Below are 27,745 nucleotides of genomic sequence, written 5' to 3'. Positions count from 1 at the left end.
ACCATTTCTGGACCAATGTTGTAACCATCTCTAACTTAGATGAGGCGCACCCCTGACAGAGGTCTAGCAGTGATTTGTAATACATAGCAATCATCCACAGGCCAGGCCTGGAAAGAGAGAGAGACTGGGATAAGCAGAGGAGCTTCATGGACGTTACAAAACAAAATTAAATCCGAAAGATATAGTATTGACCCCATGTGGATAATGGTTGGAAGAATCTTGTGTTTTCATTAACCCAGTATGTTATTAAAGAACTTAACTGAAATGCTGTTACGATTGTACTGGAGGAAATGTTGAGACTCCAGTCTGTGCACAGCAAGAGCCCAAACAGAAAGACCAGATAACCTGTTTTTTTAAATCATTTAGAATGAGGGATAAGTATTGACTGGGACACTGGGAATAACTTTCCCCCTCTACTTTGAGCAAGTGTCTTATAGCCACCTGAGGATAGATGTACTGCCCAAGTGTTCAAGTCTCTGGAGTGGTACTTGAACCCATGACCCTCCGACTCACTTCAGCTAGAATTGCATTTTATGGGGGATTGCCATTTTAATCAAGCAACATTTTACGTGATGGTACAACGAAATACTCAGACCTAATGCTGCCGCGTTATGTGAGCTTGTCCAGGTAGGTTAATGCTTTGCACTTGACCAGTCCGTAGTACGTCTCTAACATAGCACAGTGCCTGCTGTCAGTAATCTCCTCCCAGGCCCGGACAAGCTCCTCATCTGTCATCCCAAAAGAACTGAAGATGAAGTTGTAGCAGCAGCGATTGAACCTGATGTGCTTCTCCCCAGAGAACCTAGAGCTGTGGATAGGCACCACACCAGCCTTCTTAGCACAGATACCAACATAAACATCTTCAGGCATTGAGGTATCCATCACCAGGGAAACAACAAAAATTTTCCTGGCCACATCCTGCGAGATGACGTAGGCAGTAGCGCTGCAGTAATCAGGGTAGAATTTCTCTGAATACCGACTGACAGGCATGTAGTATTTGCTCAGGGGGTCTCTGATTGGCAGTACCTGGTGATAGACCCTCCCAATGTAGAGATCTTCTGCATGCCTCTTCAAACCAAGCAAATATTCCATCAAACTTTTGTAGTTAACAAAGGTCTCCTCATCAGATTTCAGAATAAATAAAGCCTTTGGACAAAATGTCACAACCCAACGCATGATCATGATGGTTTTATGGATGCTGTTGCTGGGTGAATCCAAGAAGGTGCCTTGGATGATATCTTTGTGGTTTGCAAACTCTTTGTTGATGTCCTCTTGTATTGCTGGTGTTTGAGGGGTGCCAATTGCAAAGAAAGTCATCAAGCGATATCCTTGCACTTTAGTCACACTAGCCCAAGTCCTCCTGATAATTTCCCGCCGTGTTCTGTTTTCTGCATTGCTGGAAATGACAGCCAGGAGAAAGAGATCCCCGTCACCGCAAGCTCCCATATTGCCAATGTGAAAGAACCTGGAGATGTTTCTCTTGACTGAGCTCATGTCTAGTTTTCTGGCTCTCTCTCGGATATCCAAAGTTTGGACATCTGTGTAAGTAGTTGGGGAGGATTGGAGCAGATATTCTTCCATAAAGTCAACCCCAAAGAGCAAGGCATGGAAAAGAATCACATTGAAGAGCAGAAAGCACCACTGATGTGTGCGAAGCCTACAAAATAACAGCTAGAAAAACAAAATTAGGTTTAAGGAAAGGGACATTAGACAGAACAAAACTATTCTTCTTTTCAAAAAAAACTATCTCTTTCTGTGCCATTCATTCTCAGCTCTTTCTAACCATTTATCTATATCTGTTTATTTTGCTCAACTCAGTGAACTCCACTGTTATCTTGACGCATGAAACATAGAAACAATTGCTGCAAACATCCATTTTTACTTGTGTTTTGCACTTCTTTAACTGTGGTACATGAAGCCTCAATCATATTGAATCCTTTACCTGGGTCAGCACTGTCAATTCCTACTGACATTTTGAAAACTTTGGACTCAATCAAATCTTCACTTTTTGAAAGAAAACTACCCCATTTTACTTGGAGATTTCAGCCCCCATATTGTTCACACTTGTACTTTGTTAGGCATAGTGATACTCCTTCAAAAGTAAACATCGCTGTCAACTTTCAGTTCTCTACTCTATGCCTCCATTTAATATATTGTTTAATTGTAGCTGCCTTTTTATCAGAAGTATTTCCTATTACCATCGCTACACACAGTCCCTGAGGCACCCAATTTTAGGCAGCCCTCCACTTTCTCTCCTTAGCCAATAATTTGAGGGTCAGCATAACACTACAGAGGCAACACTGTTTGGCTAAACTTTCCTGATTTGCTTCAGAATGTGATACTGTTGCCATGACACATGCCTCTAGCATCCTCATGACATATCTCTCTCTCTCTATCATCTGGGGAGTAAGAGAGCTTGTTATCAATAAAGCTGTTCGGTGCATGAATGTTATCAAAAGTGACACCATTCTACAACATAATTTTGAGTTGACTTGCAGCAAGTTGTGGAAAATCACATGAGGAGCACAGTCAACATCACTGCCACTGACATTTACATTTTATCTTTAAGTGGCTTATTATTTCACACAACTGTATCATGACACTTTCAATTAATTTCATTCTGATGTTGCAGCAAACAATGTTCACATAAAGTGCCGATTTCACCTAGCAGACAGCTGATATAAATATTAAGGGTTAAATAGTTTCTTCCCAGTGCTGGAGGTTTTTTTGATCCTACAGCTTCTCTAAAGTAAAACGACATAATCCAAACATACTGAGCGGCACTCATTGAAACCATATTAAATCTTGCCAAACTGACAGGATAATTTAGTTCTCGCCATCGCCAATTCTTTTGATCTGTTTCAATAGCACTGTCAATAGTTGCTTGAATATTCATTGGTCCAATAATGTAACACACTTACCTGCATGGTTACCATAAGAACATTAAGTTCCAGGTGATTAAGTCCTCTATGATGTGGAGATTTAACTGGTCTTTAGCAGCCGTGCATTCAATTTGTTGATTTGTTGTGCTGTACGTTAGTGTGCAATTTGAAAAATGAGGCAAGATACTACTTGGTTGACCTAATTCCCCTCTTAGAAGGATGCTCTCAGAGAGTGAAATTGTATAGCTCACTGTCAGATCAAATACCTGGGAAAAGGAACAAGAAACAAGTAAAACATGTATGATTATATTCCATTGCTAACTTATTTTTATATCATTTTGTAAATTATCTTAATTTGCAGGACATTGCATAAATTTCAATGTGTACTTACTCTCTGTGCAGTTATTCCTTCCTTTTGCAGCTTGTGTTGTTGAAAGTAATTTGCATTAGGTGAATTATTTAGTACTAAAGGTGAAACGGATAACCTTCAGTATCAAATATCAGGGCAATGAAGACATAAATTAAATAGATCCAAATCCACAGTGCATCAAGGCTCCCTATGTGAAATGAATGACACAAAGAACAAAAAGCATTTGTACAGTCTGAAATGATTATGCTTATTGAATTATAGAGGCTGCTAAAATGATAATAATGACTGTTAAGTAAAATTATAACTTCAATACTTGGTAAGAAGGCAAGAAACTAAGGTAACTTCTATTTTTATTTGAGAGGGTTGCTTGGAGATGTTAAGCTATTTGGCTCTTTTTATACCATACCTGAAATTGGATGGGAAATACTCCATCAGGGTGGGGTATGATGGTGGTGCAGTGGCAAAGTTACTCAATTTGTAATCCAGAGTCCTAGCTTAACAATCCAGAGAGCTGAGTTCAAATCTTACCATGGCTTCTCTTGAAATTTGAATTCAGCTAATAATTAGGAATATAAGTGAAACATGAATTTGTCATTTGTGATGATGATCACAGAACTACTGATTGGAAATAAACAAAACTGGTTCACTGATGCCTTTCAGAGAAGGAAATCTGCCATCCTAACCAGTCCAGCCTGGATGTGACTCCAGCACACTTCTGAAATAGCTGAGCATCCCAATGTTAACTACCATAACTACCACAATGAAGGATAAAATCAGACAGACCACCCAGTATTGACCTTGGTACTGAATTTGAATGCAATCCAATCCTTTTCACAAATATTACAGGACAGTGTCAAAATTGCAATAACTGCCCCACAGAGCAGATAAGAAACAGCCTGACATAGTTATTCTTACAGAATCTTATCTTACATAAAACATGCCAGAAACCTCCATCACAATCCTTGTAAAACTCTAACCCACCAGAACTCTAACCCACAGAAGTACACAGACGCACCCGGTTTCCAAAAAGATGAAGGCATAAAATTTTTTTGAAGGAAAAAAACTGTTTGATTTTTTTTAAAGTGAAGATAAATGGATTTTTTCTGGTGTCATATGAAATTCTACAATTTTGGGTCACAAGCAGATACTCAGGATTGAGTTTTATGTAGCTAATCTCTCAATGAGTTTCAAGATAGCTGACCTTTTCTATTATTGCTTTATTTACCAATGACATTTGCACCATGTCTCAAGAGCATTGAACTATATAATTGCAATGCAATTATGTATTTAACTCTGACAGGAAATTCCACATGTAACCACATAATCCCTGTAAAATGTCACATGTTGATGGTCTAAGGAAATTAAATTGAACAGGTCTTTTTAAAAAGAACAATGGTAGGAAAAATGCTTTACTGAAAGTTAAATGTTTGTGATTTGATTTTACATGATTTTTTCTCTCTTCTATATGTTAATCAACATCAAGTAAATCTGAATGTATTTATACTGTTTGGCACATGAGTCCTTTGTGCATTCTCTAAAGATCCTATTATTAACCTTGGACTCAGTTTAAATTTATAGGAGATTTGGGCAATCTGGAAAAAATTTTATTTAGCCATGATTCAGAAGAAAAATGTCCAAAAAGCACTGTACTAGCAATTGAGTTGCAGACAGAGCTCATATGACTCACAGCAAGTCAACTATTTCACAGTCAAACAAAATTAATTTACTCAGAAAACTGAGTCTATTAAAAGAAAACAGAATCTCCAGCAATGATTTTTCAGAATAGTTAGCAGCTTATGTGTAAAGAACTGTCAAGGGGGCTTAGTTAGAGCCGATGGGGTATAGGCTGAGGAAAGCCTATTTAAATATCACATCAGAAGGTGAAATAGGTTGTCAGACGAGACTGAAAATTTTTTTAAAACTGCAAATGCCGGAGATTTGAAATTAAAATAGGAAATGCCTGCTCAGCGGTTAGGCAGAAAGAGAAGCAGTTAACATTTCAGGTCTCAGACCCTTTGCCAGAACGGGGAAAGAGAAAACACTGTAGTTTTCAGCAGCAGAGAAAGTGGAGGAAGGATGGGTAGAACAAAGAGAATATCTCTGACATGGTGAGGCCAAAAGTCTTAAAGTGGAAGTTAGAAGCACATTACGCTTCTTTGTCTGGGTATATTGTTGCTAATAGCAGGGCTGGGGGACATAACTGGCAAGCCAGGCAATACTAATAGAAAGAGAAAAGCTGAGCCAAAATGATGACAGGTAGAAATGGCCAGTTCTGATACAGACAGAAAGAAAAAGAGTTTTCTAAAGCTGTTGAATTTGTGATCAGAAGCTCAGGGCCACTCTCGTAGGTTGAACTCAGGCGTCCCACAGTCAACCGCAAATGTAAAGTATATCACATGGTGAACACCAAATGCAACACACAGACAGGAATGAGTGCAATTGAGTAACTGGATCATACGGTCCCCCGATGGCGGGAAGGGAAGTGGCGAAAGGACAAGCATTGCATCCTCTACAGTTGCACAAAGAATGCTTGCTGGGGATTGAAGCGTGGACCAGAAAGTTGAAAAGGGAGCAATCCATTCCAAATGCAGAAACGGGAAGGGAATATATGTCTGGTGGTGGGATCTTCTTGGAGCTGGTGGAAATTGGAAAGGATAATCTGTTGATTTGCTGGGTCTTATTGCATCTGTCGCCAAGTAGAGGGTGAGATCAGAGATGCAGGAAATAGATGTTCACCATGGTAAAGGTGAAGCCACGTTTCAGGAAGAGAGAAGACAATTCTTAGGCACCCATATGGAGCAAACGCGACAGAGACTGATAAATCAGAAGAACACTAGGAGCGGCTGCTTGGAGCATTCAAGCACGTACAGAGGGCGGTGTTGAAAGGCTCCTGGTTAAAATGATTGGCAGTTCAATTACCGTATCAGAAACCAGAAGGGGCTGTCATTTGGGCCCTTTAGACCCTATGCTGAGAGTGGCTTTCAAAGGGCGGGGGCTACTCAAATGACTGGCAATTCAAGTATCGTATCAAGACGCAGATCGCTGCATCAGTGGAAAAGATGAGAGCCTATGAACGTGAGCTGAGGGCGGGTCTTATAGGGGGCCGCCTATTTTTGAATGATTGGCAGTTTGGCAATCAATTAGCTTACGGAAAGGGCAGTCGAAGGCGGATGATCGCGGCCTATGAATGTGCGCGGAGGGCGGAACTTAGGAGGTGCAGCCTAATTTTGAATGACTGGCAGTTTGAGATCCAATTAGATCGCGGAAAGTGGAGTCACGGGCGGATGATGGCGGCCAATGAGAGTGCACTGAGGGCGGGGTTTGTCAGTCCAGTAGTTGGTTCCTGGTCGGATTGGAGGAGAGTGATTGGGATGGGGTTGGCTTCCATTAACGACAACAATAGTCCGGGCAGCAACGAAGAACCGTTTCGGTTTGTGGATGGCGAGTTGGCGTAGGTTTCGAGGCTGTTTGGGTTGGTGATGGCGGCGGGGGACGCCGACGGTCCCGGGCCGCTGTCGCTGACCCAGTGAGGTGGAGCTGGGGCTTGAAGTGCTCGGTGTGTCCGGCTTCAGGCCGTCATCTGGTGAGTGTCATTCCTCGGAAAATGGATGCTTTTAGCTGCTGATCTGCGTCCGTGTTGGGCTCAGTCGGGACCCTGACCTGCCCGGAGGGAATGGGATAAATCCTGGAAGGGCAAAATACTGCGGGGCTCTGGAACAGGGGCTGATTGGGCAGTTGTGCCAAAGGGCTAGAACAGATACGATGGGCCGAGTGGTACTGTGTCAGTGTATGATTAAACAAATTGGGGTTGGCGTTCTCTAATAAATAACTTCAATCATTCTGGTGTACTATTCTGGTGTCAAGTCGATGTTGTCAAATCAAACTTTTTTCCTCATTTTTCTACCCCAACCCCTCGCAATTCCGTGTTACTCCAAATATATTGCTCTACAATATTAACACTGCTCGACGTGCTTTGTGTTTCCAGCATTTTTTTAATCCCACTTTACAAGCTGTGCGAAGCAAAAACGACAAACTTCTGAAAATCTGTTCAGAGATGTGTGTTTGGTTGAGATTTTCTGGCCCTTCCTCAGCCCATCATGTTCAATACCATCTGAAATCACAGATAGAGAACACCTACAGAGGGAAGCCAGTTATTTTGTCAGCGCAGGTCAGAATTCATTATCACTGACTTAGATGACGTTAATTTTGTTATTTTGTGGCAGCAGTACAATGCAAAGACATGAAGCTACTATGAATTACAGAAATAAATAAAAAGTGCAAAAAAAAGAAATAATGAGGTAGTGTTCATGGACTGTTTAGAAATCAGATGGCAGAGGGGAAGAAACTGTTTCTGAATCATTAAAAATTGCTTATTCTCTCTGGAAAAGTTGTTTATCCATGTTATGTGGATTGTAACTGCAGAATCCAGATATTTAAAAAAAACTGGAAATCTGAAAATGCTATAACTGTTCAGCAAGTCAGGCAGCATCTGTGGAAAGAAAAAAGAATTAATGTTTTAGATCAAAACCTTTTTCTCTTTTCGTAAATGCTGTCTGACCTGCTGAGTGTTTTCAGCATTTTCTGTTTTTATATTAGAAAGCTGAGTTCCGTAAGCCTGAGATCAAGTATTGGAAGGTATCTTGACGTCTGTAGAGGTGTGCTACTTGAACGTGAGTTGAATGTGCACTTTTATCTTTGAACCTTTTAAAATCTGCCTGTTTGTTTAAAGTTTGAAAGTAATTTCAGAGAACATTTTTCAAGTGTAACTATTGCATGGGTGCTCAAAGTATTGGACTTAAATCTAAATCTGCATTTTCAGTTGCATTTTGACATGTGCATCGTTGTAGCTTTATAATAGTTCTTATGAAATACTTTTCTTTGAAATTTGCTCATGTATTTTTGAGTTAAGTAACTTGTTGGCATGGTGTAAGACATCCAGGTGCATAATACCACAACTGGTGCTACATTTAGCAGAAATGTATAGAACTTGAAGAGTGGGTGACAGGTCAGAGAGCTCATAGCAACTTAGTTATGGGATGTTAAACAATGGCAAAAGGTGGAAAACAGTATTCCACAAGATTCGGGACCAGGACCACTAATGTTCACTATTTATACGTGCCTTTGCAGTAGAGCACAGTGACTCAGCTGGTAGAACTGCTGCCTTGCGGCTCCAATGACTTGGGTCCAATCCTGACCTCGGGTACTGTCAGTGTGGATGTACAAGTTCTCCTTGTGACTGCATTGGTGCATCTTTCCTCTCACCGCCACCCCCGCCGCCCCCCCCCCCCCCCCCCACACACACACACACACACACACACACACACACACACACACACACACACACACACGTTTGTTCTGATCTTTCTCCCACATCTGAAAGATATGCAAGTTGCTGGGTTAATTGGCCACTGTAAGTGGCCCCTGGTATTTAAGTGAATTATAGAATCTGGGCAGGAATGTTGAGAGAATAAAATGGGATTCGTGTGGGACTGGTGTAAATTATGCTTAGTGGTTGGTGGGCTGAAAGGCTGTTTCATACTGTATGACTATGACTCTGCAAATTAGACATACAACTTCAAAAGCTGAGGATGACATCAAATTTTTGGGGGTGGGTTGCTGTGGTGTGGTAGAGAAGATCAAAGTACCAAGAAGATCTTGATAATCTGACAGAATGGATGTCTGTTTACCAAATGAGTTTCAACGAACATTTTGTCCCCACCTTTTTAGATCTGTACATGTCTCCAGTGGTGACAGGAATGGATGTGACCAGCCGATGTACAACTGGTGATCCAAACCGGCTTCCTGAGGGACTGCCTCAACCTGCACGCTTGCATTATGTCTCTGACAAACACCCACGACTGACTCTGGATGCCATCAACCAACTGAGGAGAAACCAGGGCCTGTGTGACGTTGTGCTTGTTGTAGGCCTGAAGAAAATCTATGCCCATCGGGTGGTGCTTGCAGCCTGCAGTCCGTACTTTCATGCGATGTTCACCAGCGAACTTGCTGAAAGTAGACAGACAGAAGTTCTCATTAGAGACATCGATGAACGTGCCATGGAATTGCTCATTGAGTTTGCATATACATCACAAATTATTGTGGAGGAGAACAATGTCCAGACTTTGCTGCCAGCTGCTTGCTTATTACAGCTGACTGAGATTCAAGAAACCTGTTGTGAATTTTTAAAGCGACAGCTTGATCCCTCCAATTGTTTGGGAATTCGAGCGTTTGCTGACACTCATGCTTGCAGGGAATTGCTGCGGGTGGCCGATAAGTTTACTCAACACAACTTTCAGGAGGTGAGAAATTTCATTTCTTTTCCCCCCCCACGTTGAATTATTTGTAAAGTCAGAGCTGCAATTATTAAAAGCTTGATGGACTAAAGAGTGGGATTTGGAATGGCAATCGTGTGACTGCTGCACAGTCCCTTTTCCGTAGGCAGCTTTTGTGTGGGCGGTACAATGAATATTGTCTTTTATCAGAAGCAAAGGCTATTCTGTAAAGTTTCAAAGAATATAAACAGGCGGTCATCTTGTAGACTGACTGACTAAACAGAACCTAAGTTAAGAGTTGGTCTTTCTGTTTCTGTCCTGTTACTTTACGCATTCACAGTGGCTCCAGAGGGTCAACTATGTCCAGCAGCAAAGCTACATCTCTACTGTTTTGGAGCTAGCCATCAATTATACTTGAATAAAATAATAATTTGTCCTGCCATTTCCTTTATCTGAAGACCCATATCTGGTTTTGAGAATACAGAGGGCAGGTTAATCATCTTGGACCTGAAACATTCCCTTTTTTTCTCTTTTCCATTGATGATGCCTGGCCTGCTGAATGTTTCCACATTCTCTGTTTTTATTTGGGGCAATTAAATTGCTGTTATAAACTGCAACTGGAGTCGTATCAAGAACATGCATTTAACTGGAGATTAGGAGGATAGAGCCCATGACTGACTCCAGTTGTTTGGTCCTGAGATTGGCTAATTTATCACCACTGCACAACTTGGAGTACATTTACCCATTTCCAGAATGACCTGAAATTGTCTTTGGTGTAAATAGAGGACACCTTAGTGTGTTGATAGTATTTAGTTAAATCTTTGTCTAGCATAGGAAGAGATTTACCTGTATTAAGATTAGCTGTGACAGTTTTGCATGTAGTTCTTGTATGTTAGGTGTTACATTTTTTAAATCCACATCTCTCCGTTGCCTTCAGCTGTTCTCGGACTTTTTTCTTGCATATCAGTAAAATAAATTATATTCTTGTTTTCTGGTCCATTATCCTCTGAGGAAGATGTAGCCTGTAATTAACTACAGGAAGTTTGAGCAGTTAGTGTGTAGCTATAAAGACTTGGTCAAGGTTATACTTGGCTATCTGTTAGTACCACATGGATCACTCAATACTTGGTGGCCCTAGTGAAGTACAGGTCTTCATTTGCAGGCCACTTTTCCTGAAGGTTGCCTCTTGCTTCCCTTGAGGAAAGGAATGCCAAATCGTAACATATAACAAAGGGAAATGTTTATGTGGTGTGATAATCCTGTTGTTATGAAACTTTGTATTTTTGACTTAAAAAACAAATTCTTCAGTAAAATGCAGGCTTCGTGTTGGTATAGAGTATATCTGCCTTTTATTGCTGCAATAGAAATTTTAATTTGCTTTGTATATTCTCAATAAAGTATTATGGCCTTATGGAATGAATTAATTCCTTGGACATTTGGGGTATATTTGGTATTTGTGGTGCCGCAACTGCACTTCATCATGAATAACAAAGCAAGTTTTATAAAGCATACAAGATGCAGATGCAGATGCACTTGGCTATAAAAGAGCATTGTAACACGGTCATTTCAGTTTCACACCCAAAGAGTATACCGCCAAAGTTGATAAGTATAGACAGGTATAATTTCAAAGTTTGCTATCCTCTGCCATGGTATATATCGGCTTCTGGCATAAATGTAAAATAGAATGGAAATCATTCCTGCACTGCTTATGATTGAAAGGAAGCCATGCACAATTCTGATGATCAAGACCTTGCCATGCATTTCTGTTTGTTGTTGTCCTCCTTTCTTAATTAACACCCCTTGTGTAGATTTTAGCCTAACTGGAAGGTTCTCTTCTAAGCTCGTTTGATGACTCTATACATCCTTGCCTCATCACTGTTCTTGTTTATGTGTGACATGCAGGTGCAGTGGATGTGGTCAGTTCACTGAGGACACCCTTGTGGATCCATTGATACATTCTTATTCAATTATAACTACTTTTAATATGAAACTGATACTTGTGTTTTCTTAACCCTTTTCATACAGGTAATGGAGAGTGAGGAGTTTATGCTTCTGCCAGCAAACCAGATGATTGATATTATTTCCAGCGATGAGTTGAATGTGCGAAGTGAGGAGCAAGTGTACAGTGCTGTTGTATCCTGGGTCAAATATAACATTCAAGAGAGGAGAGGACAACTTGCTCAGGTGTGAAGAATGGTGAAAGCAGGGATTGGGTGGAAAAGTGGATTATCATGCTCTCTCAACTCATTGGTTTGAATTCAGCTCATTTTGGTTGTGCCTTCCATGATCTTGGGATGTCCCAAAGTTCTTGTCGTCCAAAGAACTACATGGGGAAGTAGGCAGCCAATTAACAGACAGCAAATTACCATAAACTGCAATGTAATAACAACCAAATGTTAGGTGATATTGATTGAGGGACTGAGAGGTAACTCCAATGCTCTTCTGGATTATGCCTTGGGAATTTTTAAGTCCACCTGTGAGGGCAGAATGGGCCACCGTCTAACATTTCATTTGAAACGCAGGACTCTGTGCTTCACTAGAGTGTTGGCCTAGATTTTTGCTCTCAAACCTTTGGAGTAGGACTTAACCCAAAAACCTTTAGGTTTGGAGGCAGAAGTGCTAATAATGGAGGCACATCTAACTCATTGGTTAGTTGATATTACGAGTGTTGTCTTTGTTTGTAATGGATATTTGTAATGAGTTTATTTCCCAATAATTGCATGTCTAAATTTTTATAAAAATACCTCTGAAATTAGCATTTTGTGCCAAATTTCAAGTCAGACCAGAGCATAAGAAATAAAAAGATGTCACACTTTTCCTGTTAAAGATGCTAATTCTGCACCTAATTGGGCTGTATTTGCTTTCAGGTTTGTGCTGTTGACATTGAGTAACTGTCATGGCCACTGATCTGATCTTGATGACAACTGCCATGAAGATCTATCAGTCTTACTGACCTTGCCTGTTATCATTATTGAGAAAAATGGGTTGCTGGCATTTAGTGACAGTGATATGATGAAGCAAAATTATTTTGGGGCCAGAGTTTGCTTGGCATTAATTACAGCTCAATACGCCATTTAAAATTTCATTTCCATGTCATGCACCAACAAACACATTTAGAGTATTTTACAATAAGGATGGTTTATAATGACTATAGCCAATGACCTTCCTTGATGATGCTGAAGAAGGCAGCAAAGCTGCACACCCTGTGGAGGCTGAATAAGTAATTTGTTCATAAGGATAAGCTGCACAGGTTAGTGCTGAATTGATGACAAGCATCTCCACTTCTGCATTAAGTGGCACATGTTTGGGAAATTGCTGGAGGACCACCATTAGTTCATCATTACAACTGCAGACTCCAAGACGCTCTTTTATCCCAATCTTAATAATCTCAAATGTATCAGCACACTGAATAGGAGAAAAATAGCACCCTTGAATTTGAAAATGTTTTTGTGGTATTAAGGTATTTGGACATACCACCTGGAACATTGGCACGCCAATTTTTAGGGAAAAAAAAGTTGTGAAATGTCTACCTGATAAATTAACTCAGCAACTTGCCATGTACCAATTGGCTGCCATGCCTCCTACTTTAAAATAGTGAATATCCTATGAAATTATTCCATTGACTGTAAAGCAATTGGGAATGGCATGAGGCCATGAAAGGCACTATGTTAATGCAACATTTTTTGTATTCCATGAAAAATATGCTGGAGTTATAAATCACAAGTGGTGCTACAATGGAAACCCCTACAGTCTCTCAATAATTTGTACTAATTGACCTTGATATTAACAATTGGAACAGGGAACTCTGATAAATAAGACCACTTTTCACAGAATGGCCATATATTTTGAAGTTGAGGCTAACCAATAATTCAAGTGATCTGGATTTTCTTTGTACTTTGGGATTATTTTGTCTCCATTGACTGCTGTAACTATTATTTACTATCATTGAGAATAAGGATCTAGCAGGTGGTTGGTAGGTGTCCTGTAATTGGTAAATTTCCTAAATATTAAACAGACCCAGGTGAGATGAGGGAGGAAAATTCAACTAATTAAATACAGTGAACATCCTGGAATTATAAAAAGTAACCGATCTCGGTAACAGTAGCCATAAAACGACTGCATTGCTATAGTGTGGGAAAGGGAAGTCCGTCATCCTTGCCTTGTTTGGTGTATATGTGACTCCAGAGCCATCAATGTGATTGTCTCCTCAGCTCAGTCCAACGATGATCGGACATCAATTGTTGGCAATGTCAACTATTTCCACATTCTATGAATAATTGGGGGGCATATAAGTGTCAACCGTACTGTTGGGTTCTTTGCTAACAGGTCAGCTTCTCAATTGGTGGTAGTTAGCACAAGTCACGAGGTAATCCCAACAATTTCTATTGTAGCATTATTTCTAACTAAAAGCCAAGCCATTTTCAATGGCTATTTGCAACCAGCAATTGGCCTGAAAAATTAAAATCAACCATTTGTTAAATTGAGGCAAAGTCAATGCCACAGTCTCCTACAGCTCAGTACAGGGGAAGCGATTGACTTTGAGTGGGCTTATTAATATGAGACTGAGTGGGAAATGGAAAGGTGGTGTTGATGCAGTAAAATGTTAGTTTAGATGCTGGGTTTGGCATGATCTTGGGATTGTTTTTAAACTATGTGATTTAAGTTACAACAACTTGAGAGAGGGTTGGAAAATGTTTGAATTTTCCATTCCTTAATACTGGCAGTCTTTTGACTGTGGTAAGCAGTCTTTGTTTAAGGTAGAAGCTTCATAGTGCTTTTTGTAGCCTTTGGACTTGCAGAGAATACCTCTGGGTAATATACATTGCAGTTAAGTTTTTGTGCATTTGTGCTTTTTTTTTCCCATTTCTTCCCCCCACCCAAATTCCCCCCCCCCCCCCCCAGGTTTTGCAACATGTTCGACTGCCATTGCTGAGTCCTAAATTCTTGGTTGGCACAGTTGGAACGGACTCTTTGATCAAAAGTGATGAAATGTGCAGGTAATGTCCACTGTACGCTGAGCTAGGGTGCTATACGGATGAATTCTATTTTTTAAAAAAATACACTGTACCTATGAAGCCACAGCATTTGCTGTACAAAGTGGCTGATCATTGGAGGCTGGATAAGTAATTTGTTCATAAGGATAGTATCATGGCATTTACTGTTGACCCCTTATTCATTTTAACATCTTGTAGTCTCAAGTGATTCGGAACTCCACTTGAGGAAAGTCTTATATCTTTGTATCAGTTACAGTGATCTTTCAGCACTTATTTTAGTCTATATGGGCTTGGCCAAAGAACTGCCTGGTGGTTTTGGCTGGTATTTTAGTGACTGTAATCCACACCATTATTTACAATAATTCTAACAAAGATTTGTGCATTATTGGGAGGAGAGCTTTTGGGAATTGAGTTTATGTTTGATATTTGAATCAAACCATCTAAAAAGGAAAGAATTCATGGGGTGGAAATAAAACACAGCTGTAGTATTCCAAATGTACAGTAATGATTTTCAAACCAGCATGCAATTTTTGCCCTCAAGTCAGTTGTAAGAGAACGGAACAATGGCAGGCACGGTAGTGTAGTGGTTAGTGTAACGCTTTACAGCGCCAGTGACGTGGGTTCAAATCCGGCCACTGTAAGAAGTTTGTACGTTCTCCCCATGTCTGCGTGGGTTTCCTCCCACATTCCAAAGATGTACAGGTTAGGAAGTTGTGGGCATGCTATGTTGGTGCCGGAAGCGTGGCGACACTTGTGGGCTGTCCCCAGAACACTCTACGCAAAAAGATGTGTTTCGATGTACATGTGACTAATAAAGAGATCTTATCTTTAACACTATAATTTGATCATTCATTGAAATATTATGAACTGTCTCAAGAAGAGCTATCTATTTTGGGTTCTCACATGGTGTGTTGTAGTGGAAGTGGACAAAGCTGTAGAAATCCAATTTGCAGCAACTTTTAACATTAAGAATTTTAATTGTGAATTAATCACTGACTTCCAGCTACCTGGAATTATCAAAGTAACAATTTAAAGATTCTCCTCTATTTTTATTTCCTTAAGTTGGATTGGATTGACTTGGGCAGCGTTTTAAGGTATTTTGTTAAAATGCAGTGTGGCAACTGCTGCTTTTCGGTTGTCCTGCTTTTTGTTGTCACTTGCTCATTTATTTAACACTTCCAGAAAGACTGCTATAGAAGGTTGAAAGTGGATTCCAATTCTTTAATAGATAGTATGGTGAGTATTCTCAGTACAGAACAAAAAAACATTCAGATGTGCTCTTCTATTCCTTTCTCATGCTTGTATGGCTAGTTTTCTCCTTCAATGTACTTGTATCGATCACTATAATTATTTGTGACACCAAGTTCTAATTCTGACAACTCTCTGAAAAATGAAGTTTCTCCTGAATTCCCCATTGGATATATTGGTAACTATCTTGTATGTAAGGCCTCTGTATTCCTGAAGAATGCTCACACTTTCCACAGAAGCTCACTGTATATTTCTAGCATTTTCAGTTTTGATTATAGGACTAACAGACTGATTGATTGTGCTGACTGAACTATAAGATTACAGGGACTACATTCAGGTTAAAGTGAAGATAGAAATGAATAGTGCTGAAAGACAAACCTATTTTTGTTAGCCACTTCCTCCTCCAAATATTTCAAACAAGCATTCTATAGTCTGACCAGATGCTTTGCATATGCGGTAATCACCAACAGAACTCTTGAGACTTATTGACACTCATTATTTTATTAATGAATGTATTCCTGAACTAATGAAGGTATTCCTGAACTGATTTATGGGATTGTAATGTTTTTCAGGTACTACTTCGTATCTTTTTCTTGTACTGACTAGATCCTTTACATCTGAGCACTTTTTAAAGATAGGTCTACAATATATGTGATACAAATTTTAAATATTAAGGGAAATTGAGTATTCCATTGTTTAACAATGCTCCCCAATTCTAAGTGAAATCATAAATTTGAAGTGTTGTCTTTTTACTACTTTAATTTGGTGATTTGGACCGACTATTAATGACAAAATGCTGATGTTACTCGATGAAGATTAATCGTTTCAAGAGTCCATATGTAATAAATTGCCATTCCTACTTTTGGCTTGGTATTTGTGTATTAGGAAAACACATTTTAGCTGGAATTTGACCTTGGGTGATATGTAACCCCGCATTGTGTTTGTTTTATGTCATAGAAAACTGGTATTTCATAGAACGTGCTGTGCTGCACACACACTTGCTGAGAAATTGCAGCCACAAAGAGGCAGGGTGTGTCCGGATCTAGGATGTAAAAAGATATTGAATTTCAGCATTAAATAAGTGGATCTGCTAAATTATGTCAGCTAACTCTTATGCCAGTGCTTTCACTTAATGGAATATCAGCTCTCAGTGGCAAGACATTTAATAATGCTTTCCTCTTGCCAGATAGTGTGAAATCAACCACACAAACTTTTTGCAAATGGGAAGTAATTTACCAATGTAACTATCATCATTGTCAATTATAAATGGGGACGATGTGTGCAGTTATATAATACCTAGCACCTTACTGTTGTCCCATCAAGATAGGCATGATAGTTAAGGTCTGAATTCCTTGGAGTTTAGAACAGTGCGGGATGACCTTATTCAAACATACAAGACCCGAAGGGGGCTTGACAGGGTAGATGTTGAGATATTTTCAGTAGTTGGAAAGTCACGAACAAGAGAACGTAGCTACAAGATAAGGGGTCGGTATTTAATCTTGAGGTGAGTAGTTATTTCTTCTCTCACAGGCTAGTGAATTGCTGGAATTCTCTGTCCCTGATGATACTGGAGGCCATATCACCAGGTATATTTAAGGTGGAGGCGGATAAATATTTTAAAGATTGAGGAATTGAGGGTTATGAGAGAAATGGCATAAAAGAGGAGCTGAGGCTAGCATAGATCAACCATAAAATAATTGAATGGTTGGGCAGGCTTGAAGGGTCTGGTGGCCTACTCTTGCTCCTATTTTCTTATATTCTGGAACTGAAAGCACTTTAATTCCATTTTTATGTTTGACCAGTTGAATGGAATATCCAATTTGAAATTGAGGTTAGGGCTGAATCACCAACACAGGTTTTGTAAGATTAATTTATTAAATTTTTAAAACACTTGATTATACAAGTAATCTAATAATATGTGTATAAGATTGTTTGCTGAAGCACGTTCTAGATCTTTACATTTTTTTAACATTGCTTGCAATTTGTTGCTTTCTATAGAACAGTTGATGTGTTAGAATCTACCAACTGCTACGTAGGAGTCTGTTGCTAGAGTTAAAATCTGGGTTGTAAATTCCAAAAAAGCAGAACAAGGGTCAATTTGTTTTCATCTTGATTTCTGCAATTTTTTCAAAGAACAAATCTATTTAACCATTTCAAAACTATTCATTACTTTCATATCTGCAGACCCATTTTATATGTGTAGTTACCTTTGACAGCCTGCATGTCCAAGAAATACATTGCTCCAGGTTCCTACAATTAGAACTTTGGTTGTATAGATGCAAACTCCAATGTTGTCCTGTGTTTTCATTTTCAAATTCTATTACACATAGCCAGGCTTCTTCTTGGAATGGTTTGTACTCCTCACCAGTTAAAACATTTAAGTTTTATAAAATGTACATTTTGCTTTGGATAAACCACAAGTCTAAGTAGAATCTGTGTGCATGTTGTGATTAATTTTGTTCACTGCATTTTGTTTATTTAATCTTGACACCTTTTAAGCAACCATTATTTGATTGTAATTTTCCATTGGGGAAAATGAGCCTTTCTTAAAGACAAGTAAGCATGCCTTGTACTCACCAAATTCCATAAGCAAATTTTGCTTGTATTCGAAACAATTTTCTCATGTATAGATTTTTAAGATACCAGTTAATATGAATGAATAATTTCCCTTAAGTCCTGTCATTTTACTGATACTCTGCGATGAGAATGAAATACTTCTGAAACGGTTCAATACCAAATGTTCTCAATATAAATGCAAAAATGTCACAAGATCACAAGACAAAGGCCATTCAGCCTATCAAGTCTGCTTCGCCACTTCACCATGAGCTAACCTATTCTCCTATCTAGCCCCAATTCCCAGCCTTTTCCCCATATTCCTTGATACCCTGACTAATTAGATACCTATTAATCTCCGCCTTAAACACCCCCAGTGATCGGGCCTCCACAGCTGTATGTGGCAAGGAATTCCATAAATCCACGACCCTCTGGCTAAAGAAATTTCTCCTCATCTCTGTTTTAAATGGGTGCCCTCTAATTTCAAGACTGTGCCCTCTTTGGAAAACATTGCAGTTCAGATTAACTGTTTTTAAGAAGCAATTATATAATATGTTTAGAGTTGGCAGTGCTGTGAAAGTTGCACTCAACGCAGCTGTTTTTGTCTGCTGCAACTGTGTTTCATTGTATACACTTGACAAATGAATTGTTTAATCATAATGACTATTTTTCCCATTCCCACACTGCCGCCCTCTTCTCGTGCCACCCCACTCCATGTGCTCTTCAGAGATCTCTTGGATGAGGCAAAGAATTATCTGCTTCTGCCACAGGAGAGACCCCTTATGCAGGGCCCTCGAACACGACCCCGTAAACCTATACGATGTGGAGAGGTGCTTTTTGCTGGTGAGTGAATGTGGTAGTTTATTTAATCATTTATTTAATCGGTAGTTAATAGAATCACGAACCTGTTACTAAATATTTCACATTTCTGAGGACTCAAAAGTGTTTTCTGTTAATTATGAATCTGACATCATACTATTAGTCTTTTTTATTGTATTTCTGTAATTATGTAGGCACAGGGCTTGGAAATCTGCCTGCACGACAATAACGTACTGCAAATCATTAAGCTGGTAACTAGACATTTAAAATTTCTTTTTAAAACCATAAGACAGGAGCAGAATTAGACCATTCAGCCCATCGAGTCTGCTCTGCCATTCGATCATGGCTGATTTATTTTTCCCTCTCAACCTCATTCTCCTGCCTTCTCCCCGTAAACTTTTGACGCCCTTACTAATCAAGAACCTATCAACCTCCACTTTAAATATACCCAATGACTTGGCCTCCAGCCGTCTGTGGCAATGAATTCCACAGATTTACCGCCCTCTGGCTAAAGAAATACCTCCTCATCTCTGCTCTAAGGGACGTCCTTCTATTCTGAGGCTGTGCCCTCTGGTCCTAGACTCTCCCACTACTGGAAACATCCTCTCCACGTCCACTCTATCCAGGCCTTTCAATATTCAGTAGGTTTTAATGAGATTCCCCCTCATCCTTTTAAACTCCAGCAAGTACAGGCCCAGAGCCATCAAATGCTCCTCACATGTTAACCCTTTCATACCTGGGATTATTCCTGTAAATCTTCTCTAGACCCTCTCCAATGCCAGCACATCCTTCCTTGGATATGGGGCCCAAAACTGCTCTCAATATTGCTCTGACCAATGCCTTATAAAGCCTCAGCATTACATCCTTCCTTTTATATTCTAGTCCTCTTGAAATGAATGCTAACATTGCATTTGTATTCCTTACTACAGACTCAACCTGCAAGTTAACCTTCAGGGAACCTGAACTAGGACTCCCAAGTCCCTTTGCACCTCTGATTTCTGAATTCGCCCCCCCCCCCCCCACCTTTGCGCCTTTATGCCTGCCTTTTCAATAGCATGTGTATCCTTGGATGTTTAGCTCCCAGCTGTGACGTTCTTTCAACCACAACTCTGTGATGCCTACAACATCATACCTGCCAATTTGTAACTGTACTATAAGCTCATCTATCTTATTTTATATACTGCGTGTATTCAAATATAACACCTTCCGTCCTGTATTCACCACCTTCTTCTCAAATTTGTCTCCATGTTGCCCGAAATTAAATTCTTATCCCTTTCTAACCTTTCTGTCTTGTTTTTTATTCCGGAGACTCCAGTAACCTCTCCTGCACTCTCCTTCCCTTTTACTTTATCCGTACTTTTCCAACCTGTTGAACCCAACCCCTGTCCTATTTAGTTTACACTTAACAGTTGTTCTCAGCACAACGTTCCTGCACTAAGTTTAATGGTTGGATCATTAACTGGAGAGATTTCAACCCTTTATCAACCTGAATAAAACAGCATCTCTGAACAAACAAAACTAGAAAATGCTGGAAAACTCAGCAGATCAGGCAGCGTCTGTGGAAAGAGAAATAGGTAATGTTTCTATTAGGGCCACCGCTTGACCTGCTGAATTTTTCCATCATTTAATATATCTTTATTAGTCACATGTACATCGAAACACAGTGAAATGCATCTTTTGTGTAGAGTGTTCCGGGGGCAGCCTGCAAGTGTCGCCTCGCTTCCGGCACCAACATAGCATGTCCACAACTTCCTAACCTGTACGTCTTTGGAATATGGGAGGAAACCGGAGCACCCGGAGGAAACCCACACAGGCGCAGGGAGAACGTACAAACTCCTTACAGACAGTGGCCGGATTTGCACGCGGGTAGCTGGCACTGTAAAGCGTTACGCTAACCGTTTCCAGCCTGTGCAGTTTTTTTGATTAGCACATCTGGCCAAATGGGTTGGATACTTCCTTATTTCCAAGGAACATGATCTACTGTAATAGTAACAGCAGCTGGATTGGGATGGACAGAGCTTTGGGAACAGCTACAAGCTAGTGAACACTAAGTCTCTAGCATTAGCAAGGGACATTATGGCTGATCAAAACCTTGTTGAATATAACAATTTTTTTTTCATCATATCCTTTAACTTATCCTTTTGTCCTTTTTTTTAATAGTTGGTGGTTGGTGCAGTGGTGATGCAATCTCTAGTGTGGAACGCTATGATCCTCAAGCACATGAATGGCGAATGATGGCATCAATGTCCAAGCGAAGGTGCGGTGTTGGCGTGGCAGTTCTGGATGATCTTTTGTATGCAGTTGGAGGTCATGATGGGTCTTCCTATCTCAACAGTGTAGAAAGGTAAATTCAAAGTGTTTTATTTTCTAAATGATCTGTTTTTAATGAAGAAGCACACAGCATATTGTTGCCTCTGGAGTTGCAGTATGGTCTTGGGACTGAGCCATACTGATCAGAATCTAGTACTAGAGTTGATTTTTGTCTGGCAACAATAGGGATGTGAATTGGCTACTGCTGCCTGGAAAACAAAACAGGCAAATGCCCATTGGGGGGGAGGGGGGGGAGTTCCTGCTTCAAATTACTATCTTTTAACCAACGTTGAAGGTTGGGTTTAGATCCTGGAGACGTTGTTTTGTATAGACTTGCCAATGAAGATTGGTTACTCAAAGTAGAAGTCGGCAATTGTTGCACCTTTGGGGTAGCAGGACTAGGAATTCAATCATTTATTCTTTATGAAATATGAGAGACTGATACAGAGAAAATGTTTCGATTTACGGAGAAGAGATTAACTAGAGACCATCAACATAAGATCACCACCAAGAAATCCAGTAGGGAATTTGGAAGAAACTTCTTTACCCAAGGGATAGTCCTGGGAACTGGGATTCAATCCATCAAACATTTCTGAACTAGGAAGCACTTGCTACTTCTGTACCTGTACTGAGCCCATAAAGATGGATACTAGATTTACATTAAACTGACACCAATATAGAGTTCATTAGATATTTGAGATCAACTAGCATAAGTGGGGAAAGAGGTGGAACCATATGCACAGATGTTTTTATTGTAGCCCTGCATTTGCCTCTCCCTGGTTTGCGATGAATTCATGGACATCGACTCAATATAAATGATAAAACATTTCATTTGAAAAGAACTGATGGGACAATTTTTTTAATCAGTTGGATCTAGCACAATCTAATTGAATAGCGCAATAGGCTTGATGGGTTTTGGAAACTTGAATGTTTCCAGCTTAATTGATTTTCAGCTGTTGCTGTTAAACTGTAGGCTGCACAAAGCTCTCAAAGGTGAGAGATAATATTGCATCAGGTGCCAGCGACACTAAGTTCTGATGAAATATTAATTCTATTCCTCTCTCCATAGATGCTGCCTCATTTGCTGAGTTTTTCCAGAATTTTCTGTTTTTATATAAAAGAACTAACTGCTTAGCATCTGGGTCAGTAGAGTATTTTCTGAATTTGGCTCCCTAACTAGCTCAAAGTCCTCGCTTAGCTTGCAGGGTATATATACTTCTGTAACGTGTACACAAGGGAATACAGGAAGAATGTGTACCAGATGAATGTACATTCCTGACTTTACTGCATGGCTAATGTTTTCCAATGGGTAATCAAACAGGAGTTGCCATGTCTTTTAAGGTAGATAAGGCAGTATAATAGACAGCAAGTGCCTCCATGTCCCCAGAATTTATTACCTCTATTTTCTGGTAATTTTGTATTAAGATGTAGTGGTCTTGGAGATCACTTCATGGAACTTCTCTAAGTAATCACTATATACATTGTGTGTGTCCTTGTAGACTAGATGAGGAGATGCAAGATTGGTAATGCTTGGAGCAGAAGGATTCTCTTTCATTAACTGAAGTCTTGCTTGCATGTTCTAGCTCAGATTTCACTTGCTCCCATTTGCTGCAGTTCTTTTATAACAACTATTTTTCCGCACTGATTCTATTCAGAATATAACCATGACTGGTGACCAGGATCATGGATGTGATAATTGAAAGGTCTATTAACTAGAGCCCTCGATCAGGTTATTAGCCTTCCCGGGAGAATTGCATCAGTGGTTGAAGTGTTTTCAAAACTATCAAATCTCAATTGCAATTCAGTTTGTACAACCCAAGTACCACGACTTGACATGTTCTACATTAGTTATTTGGGTGCATGGGTTGTTTTAACCAAGTGCTGCAAAGCCAAGTGGGTTATTGCAGTGATTATCATGTTCTCTGAGTAGAGAAAAAGAGAAGTGACTTGGGAATTATTTAGGGAGCCTATTTTCTTCATCCTTTCTCCCTTTTATCTAAATTTGTGATCTCAGGTGGAGATCTGTGCATCCTGGATAAGTGGAATAGGCCATTCCTGCTCCATCTGTAATTGATGCTACAAAGCAGCTTCAATAAAATGTAACTATGTAACTGTCAAGTTGGTCTGTTTTTATTTATTGGAATGTGGATGGATATTAGCTGGGTCAGTATTTATGATCATTGTGAACTCACACCTCATTGCAGTTCTTCTGATGAAGGTAGACTCAGTGTTGGTTGATAAGGAGTTGCAGGATTTAAGTCGAGCGATGACGAATGAAAGGCCCTCTATTTCCAAGTCCAGATGATGTGTGACTTGCAGGGAAATCTGCAGGTGGTGAAGTTCTCAGGCACCTGTTGCCTTTGCCAGTGGTTGAGTTTGCAGGCTTGGGAAGTGGTGTCATAGTCTAAGTAAGTGTACAGCATTTTGGAGATGGTATGCTCTGTAGCCATTGTGAGGGGGAGGGGGGGCAAGCAGGGGAGAGAGTGAATGGGATACCAGTCAAGCAGGCTGCTTTATCCTGGATGGTGTCTCGAGTGTGGTTAGAGCTGCACTCGTGTGTACCGTCACGCTCTTGACTTGTGCCTTGCAGAGAGTAACTACAATTTCTTGCCACATTAGTTTAGAAAGTAATCAGGAATTAGATGCTTATCAAAGTTAATTACATGTAGATGTTCATAGACCTGTGCACTGGCTGGGAAGATTCAAAGTGGAGCAAACTTTGTAATTGGTTTAGAGCAGCACTGCAGAAAATATGGTACCTGAACTTCCTTCCTCTGGAGGCAATTGCTCATTCTCTTGCACTATCTGCTGTACAGACATAGTTCTTGGTGATTAACTGAGGACTTTGTCTATCACCTGGTGAGTGTTGCTCAGCCAAGAAGTAACAAGCATGAGAAATTTCACACAATTGTTTGCCCGCTGTATGGGCAGAAGTGTGCTCGCTTCATGTGCCATGCATGAGCATTTTCTACTTCCTTCAAAATTATGTTGCTGCTAATGAAAAAGCACATAATAGCTCCCAGGGAACAGGCAAAAGAATCAGATTTTGTGAGTGGGGAGAGGAGTGCTGCTGTCTGAAGTCGTGTTTCTTGCAATGTGAGCTCAAAAAATCCCAGTGGCCAGTTTGGCAGTTTCAAGCTTGTATTCCTCAAGGTTGCTGACAGATTGTTGGACTATATTGATGCAGCGAAGGCATTTGGAGCAGTGCTACTGAGAGGTGTTCCTGTAGCAGTGAGTCCAGAGGCAACAGAGATGATCTGGGGTCTTCCTATAATGACATGGAGGATGGACAAGGTGCTTTAATTATTAATTGTATTTGGATCAGTTCAGAAAAGTTGAGTTTGGAAAATGTAGCTTTTTTTGGTTCTTTACAAAGTAAAGGCAAATTTAACTTTGTAATAAATTGGAACTAAATAGATAAGGACAGTAATACCTGCACATTCTGCCAGATTTCTTCTATTCCAGGTTTCTCCCTTCTCCACCCCTACCTCAAGTGGTCCGTTGTCCTGTCACATCAATCCTCTTTTGTATGTCCTTAAGCTACTATCTAACTCCACTTGTTTGTATAACATTTGCATTTTTTCAAAGTAAGATGCATGATTGACAAATTAAATTGTCAACAAAGTTTAACTGGCATGGCTGGGGAAATACTTGGAATATTTTTTCAGCAAGTCTTAAGGGACTTTTTTTTAAAAAAAACAAAAATTCAACCCATGGATGTGCAAGTTCAAAGCTTGTAGCACAGCTTCATTCCTTAAGATTTTAATAAACCTCTTTATTCTTCTATGCTGGAGCTTGATTTTAAATTTAAGTAGTTTATGCCAATGAATTTGTGTTTGATCAAAATTTGCATTTTTTTTCTCGTATTTGATTCATCAGTACTGTTGTCCACCTTGCGTTCATTCTATCTGAATGATTAATTAATGATAAGTGCTTGAATAATTAACTGAGAACTTACTTGATTTGCTTTAATGTTCCTTTTATTTTGTTTTTATTTGTCTTTGGATGTACTGAAAGTACACATGTTAGTGCTGTCTAAGGAAATGAAAAGTAGGTGAAAACTGTGTCTTTTTATTATGGTCTCAAAAGCTTTCAGAATAATGACATGTTAGATTTTTTTTGGCTCTCCTACTCAACCATGTCTTCGCTAACTTGGTAATATTTCTGCTGTGTTGCAAAGGTATGACCCCAAGACAAACCAATGGAGTAGTGATGTAGCTCCAACAAGCACGTGTAGAACCAGTGTTGGGGTAGCAGTGCTAGGAGGATTCCTGTATGCTGTTGGAGGACAAGATGGAGTGTCCTGTCTTAACATTGTAGAAAGGTAATGTTTTTATCTGGTAAATATTTGTTTAGTCAATGACAAAAGTCCTGGTGCTGCCTAAGAGACGCATAAAATATAAATCCATTCCATTCTGTTTCCTAATTTAGGATTTCTAAGCATGCAATAGGATATACTTAATTACATGTACAGGGATAAACTGGGAGAAGGATTTGAGGGGAGTGATTACAAATGGTGCTCTGCGTTGCAGGAGAGAATCAACAGCTGTTTGTGCCAAATTGTGATAAACTGAATTGAGTATTTTGGAGAGTATGCAGCGTTGCTGCCCGACCCAGTGCAAGCTGCCCTGCACTGGCGCCTTGTAACATGCTGAAGCTGGTTCAAGACAATACTGTGTTTGGAAAAGGCTGTTATTAGAAATTGTCGCCTGAAGGCTGGGTTCAGGAACATTTCATTTTCTAAAGGTTTAGTAACTACATTTATTGAGTTGCAAAAAGTGGCTGAATCTCTGATGTTAGCATTTAATTGGTTATTGTACCTTTAGTAAGTGGCAAAATTAGCCTATTCGCCTGGTGGGATGGACATGAGGAAGATGGTAAGGTTCAGTCTTTGTGTGGTTTCTTTGGTTCAAAGTGATTCACTGATGACTGAAAATTGGACCTGAGTGGGTCTTCTGTGGTAATCCACTATCTGAGCTATGTTGGTCTGCAGTATCATAGAGCAGTGTCTTGTTTCAGCAATATCTATCAATCTGGGCTCTACGTTGACGCACCTGAGGATTCATCCAGCTGGATGGATTGTGGTGAGCAGTACAAAAAGGCACATTTCACTACCTGGAGTATTGTGAGCAATTGTGCACCTTGAAAAGGAAATATTGGCTTTTATGTGAGTGTGGTGTAAATTTACCGGAATGGTCCTTGAACTCCAAGGGTTAAACCAAGAGGAAAGAGTTACACAGATACTTATTCCTTGGAATTTAGATGGTGTCTTTAAAGTTTAAGTTATTGTAGGGAATTGATAGAATGAATAGAGAGAAACTGTATCTGTTGGTTAGGGAGGTGAGGGCTCGGGACAGAGTTTTAGAAATTAAAGTAAGGCCTTTTGGGAGTGAAATCAAGAAATGTCTCTACCTGTGAAAGATGGCAAAAGTTTGGAACTCTCCTGCAAGTATCATTTGACTTTAGAAAATTAATTTTAAAGTTAGCAATGATGTGTTTTTGTTTACCACCAAAGATATTTGGTTAAAGCAGGCCAAGTGAAGTTGGGTCACAGATCAGTCACAATCCCATTGAATGGTGTAACAGGTCTTTAGTGATAATTCTACAATCTGATGAAGCTGGCTGGACAACTAATAGTGAATTTATCAGTACTATTTATCTGTGTTGTATCCTGTTAAGTTCTTGCAGTATCCTTGCCAGCTTTTATCCAGATCCTGAGTGATTAGATAAGGAGATGGTGTGCACCAGTTAGAGGACAAGCAGAACACCATGGATTTCATAGTGATGCCTGATACTAGTTTATGATTCATGCAAACTATGCATCCATTCTGAATGTTCTGTTTAACCTAAATATATACATATGAAATGTTTTTTAGAAAAAGAACATTAGAACTTTTCCAAAGTTTCAAACTTGTAGCTGAGTCATACAAACAAGGAAGGAACCAGCTTGTATCAATGGTCTGCATTTAGCCACCTTAGATTGATCGATGTGGCACTATTTCTATAAAAGATATGACTTCCAAGCTTGGAAAGAAGAAGCAAGTTAGGGTCATGTGCCTGATCTCTATCCTGTGACCTTTACCGAGTTCCCTCTGTGTGAGTATTGGATAAGATTGGACTTGATTGTTATGTTCTTTGCACCCACATACTTGGCAGCACTCTGTTCGACTTGTAAGTAAAAATTGAACAGTTAGAGTGCCAGAAGGCTGGTGGAAACCTGAGGGGAAGAAAAACCTTCAGAAGGTGAGAAAGTTGGCAGAAAATGCAGAGGCAGAAAGAGAATACTGGCTGTTAGAG

General features: G+C 39.8%; 2 protein-coding genes across 3 annotated transcripts in view; one reads left to right on the top strand and one right to left on the bottom strand.

Moving 5' to 3' along the window:
* Positions 1–609: 609 nt before the first annotated feature.
* Positions 610–2,927, bottom strand: LOC127582287 (beta-1,3-galactosyltransferase 9). The gene is made up of 2 exons (XM_052037465.1): positions 2,922–2,927; positions 610–1,671 (listed from the first exon to the last, which is right to left on the bottom strand). Exons 1-2 carry the CDS (start codon positions 2,925–2,927, stop codon positions 610–612), a joined length of 1,068 nt encoding a protein of 355 aa, XP_051893425.1.
* A 3,648-nt stretch (positions 2,928–6,575) lies between these two features.
* Positions 6,576–27,745, top strand: part of LOC127582254 (kelch-like protein 20) — a 29,050-nt gene continuing 7,880 nt past the window's right edge. Inside the window, exons 1-7 of one of the 2 annotated variants that reach the window (XM_052037412.1) lie at positions 6,576–6,835; positions 8,980–9,551; positions 11,550–11,708; positions 14,427–14,521; positions 19,047–19,162; positions 21,299–21,482; positions 25,629–25,772. In XM_052037412.1, coding sequence (XP_051893372.1) covers positions 8,988–9,551; positions 11,550–11,708; positions 14,427–14,521; positions 19,047–19,162; positions 21,299–21,482; positions 25,629–25,772 — 1,262 coding nt within the window. In that variant the 5' untranslated portion in view covers positions 6,576–6,835; positions 8,980–8,987. Of the gene's footprint in view, positions 6,836–7,854; positions 7,923–8,979; positions 9,552–11,549; positions 11,709–14,426; positions 14,522–19,046; positions 19,163–21,298; positions 21,483–25,628; positions 25,773–27,745 lie in introns of those variants that run through there. The other variant, XM_052037411.1, reaches the window with a different exon arrangement.

Source organism: Pristis pectinata, chromosome 23 (assembly GCF_009764475.1).
Source record: "Pristis pectinata isolate sPriPec2 chromosome 23, sPriPec2.1.pri, whole genome shotgun sequence".
Taxonomy (NCBI): Eukaryota; Metazoa; Chordata; class Chondrichthyes; order Rhinopristiformes; family Pristidae; genus Pristis; species Pristis pectinata.
This window is presented reverse-complemented; position numbering and strand designations above follow the sequence as displayed.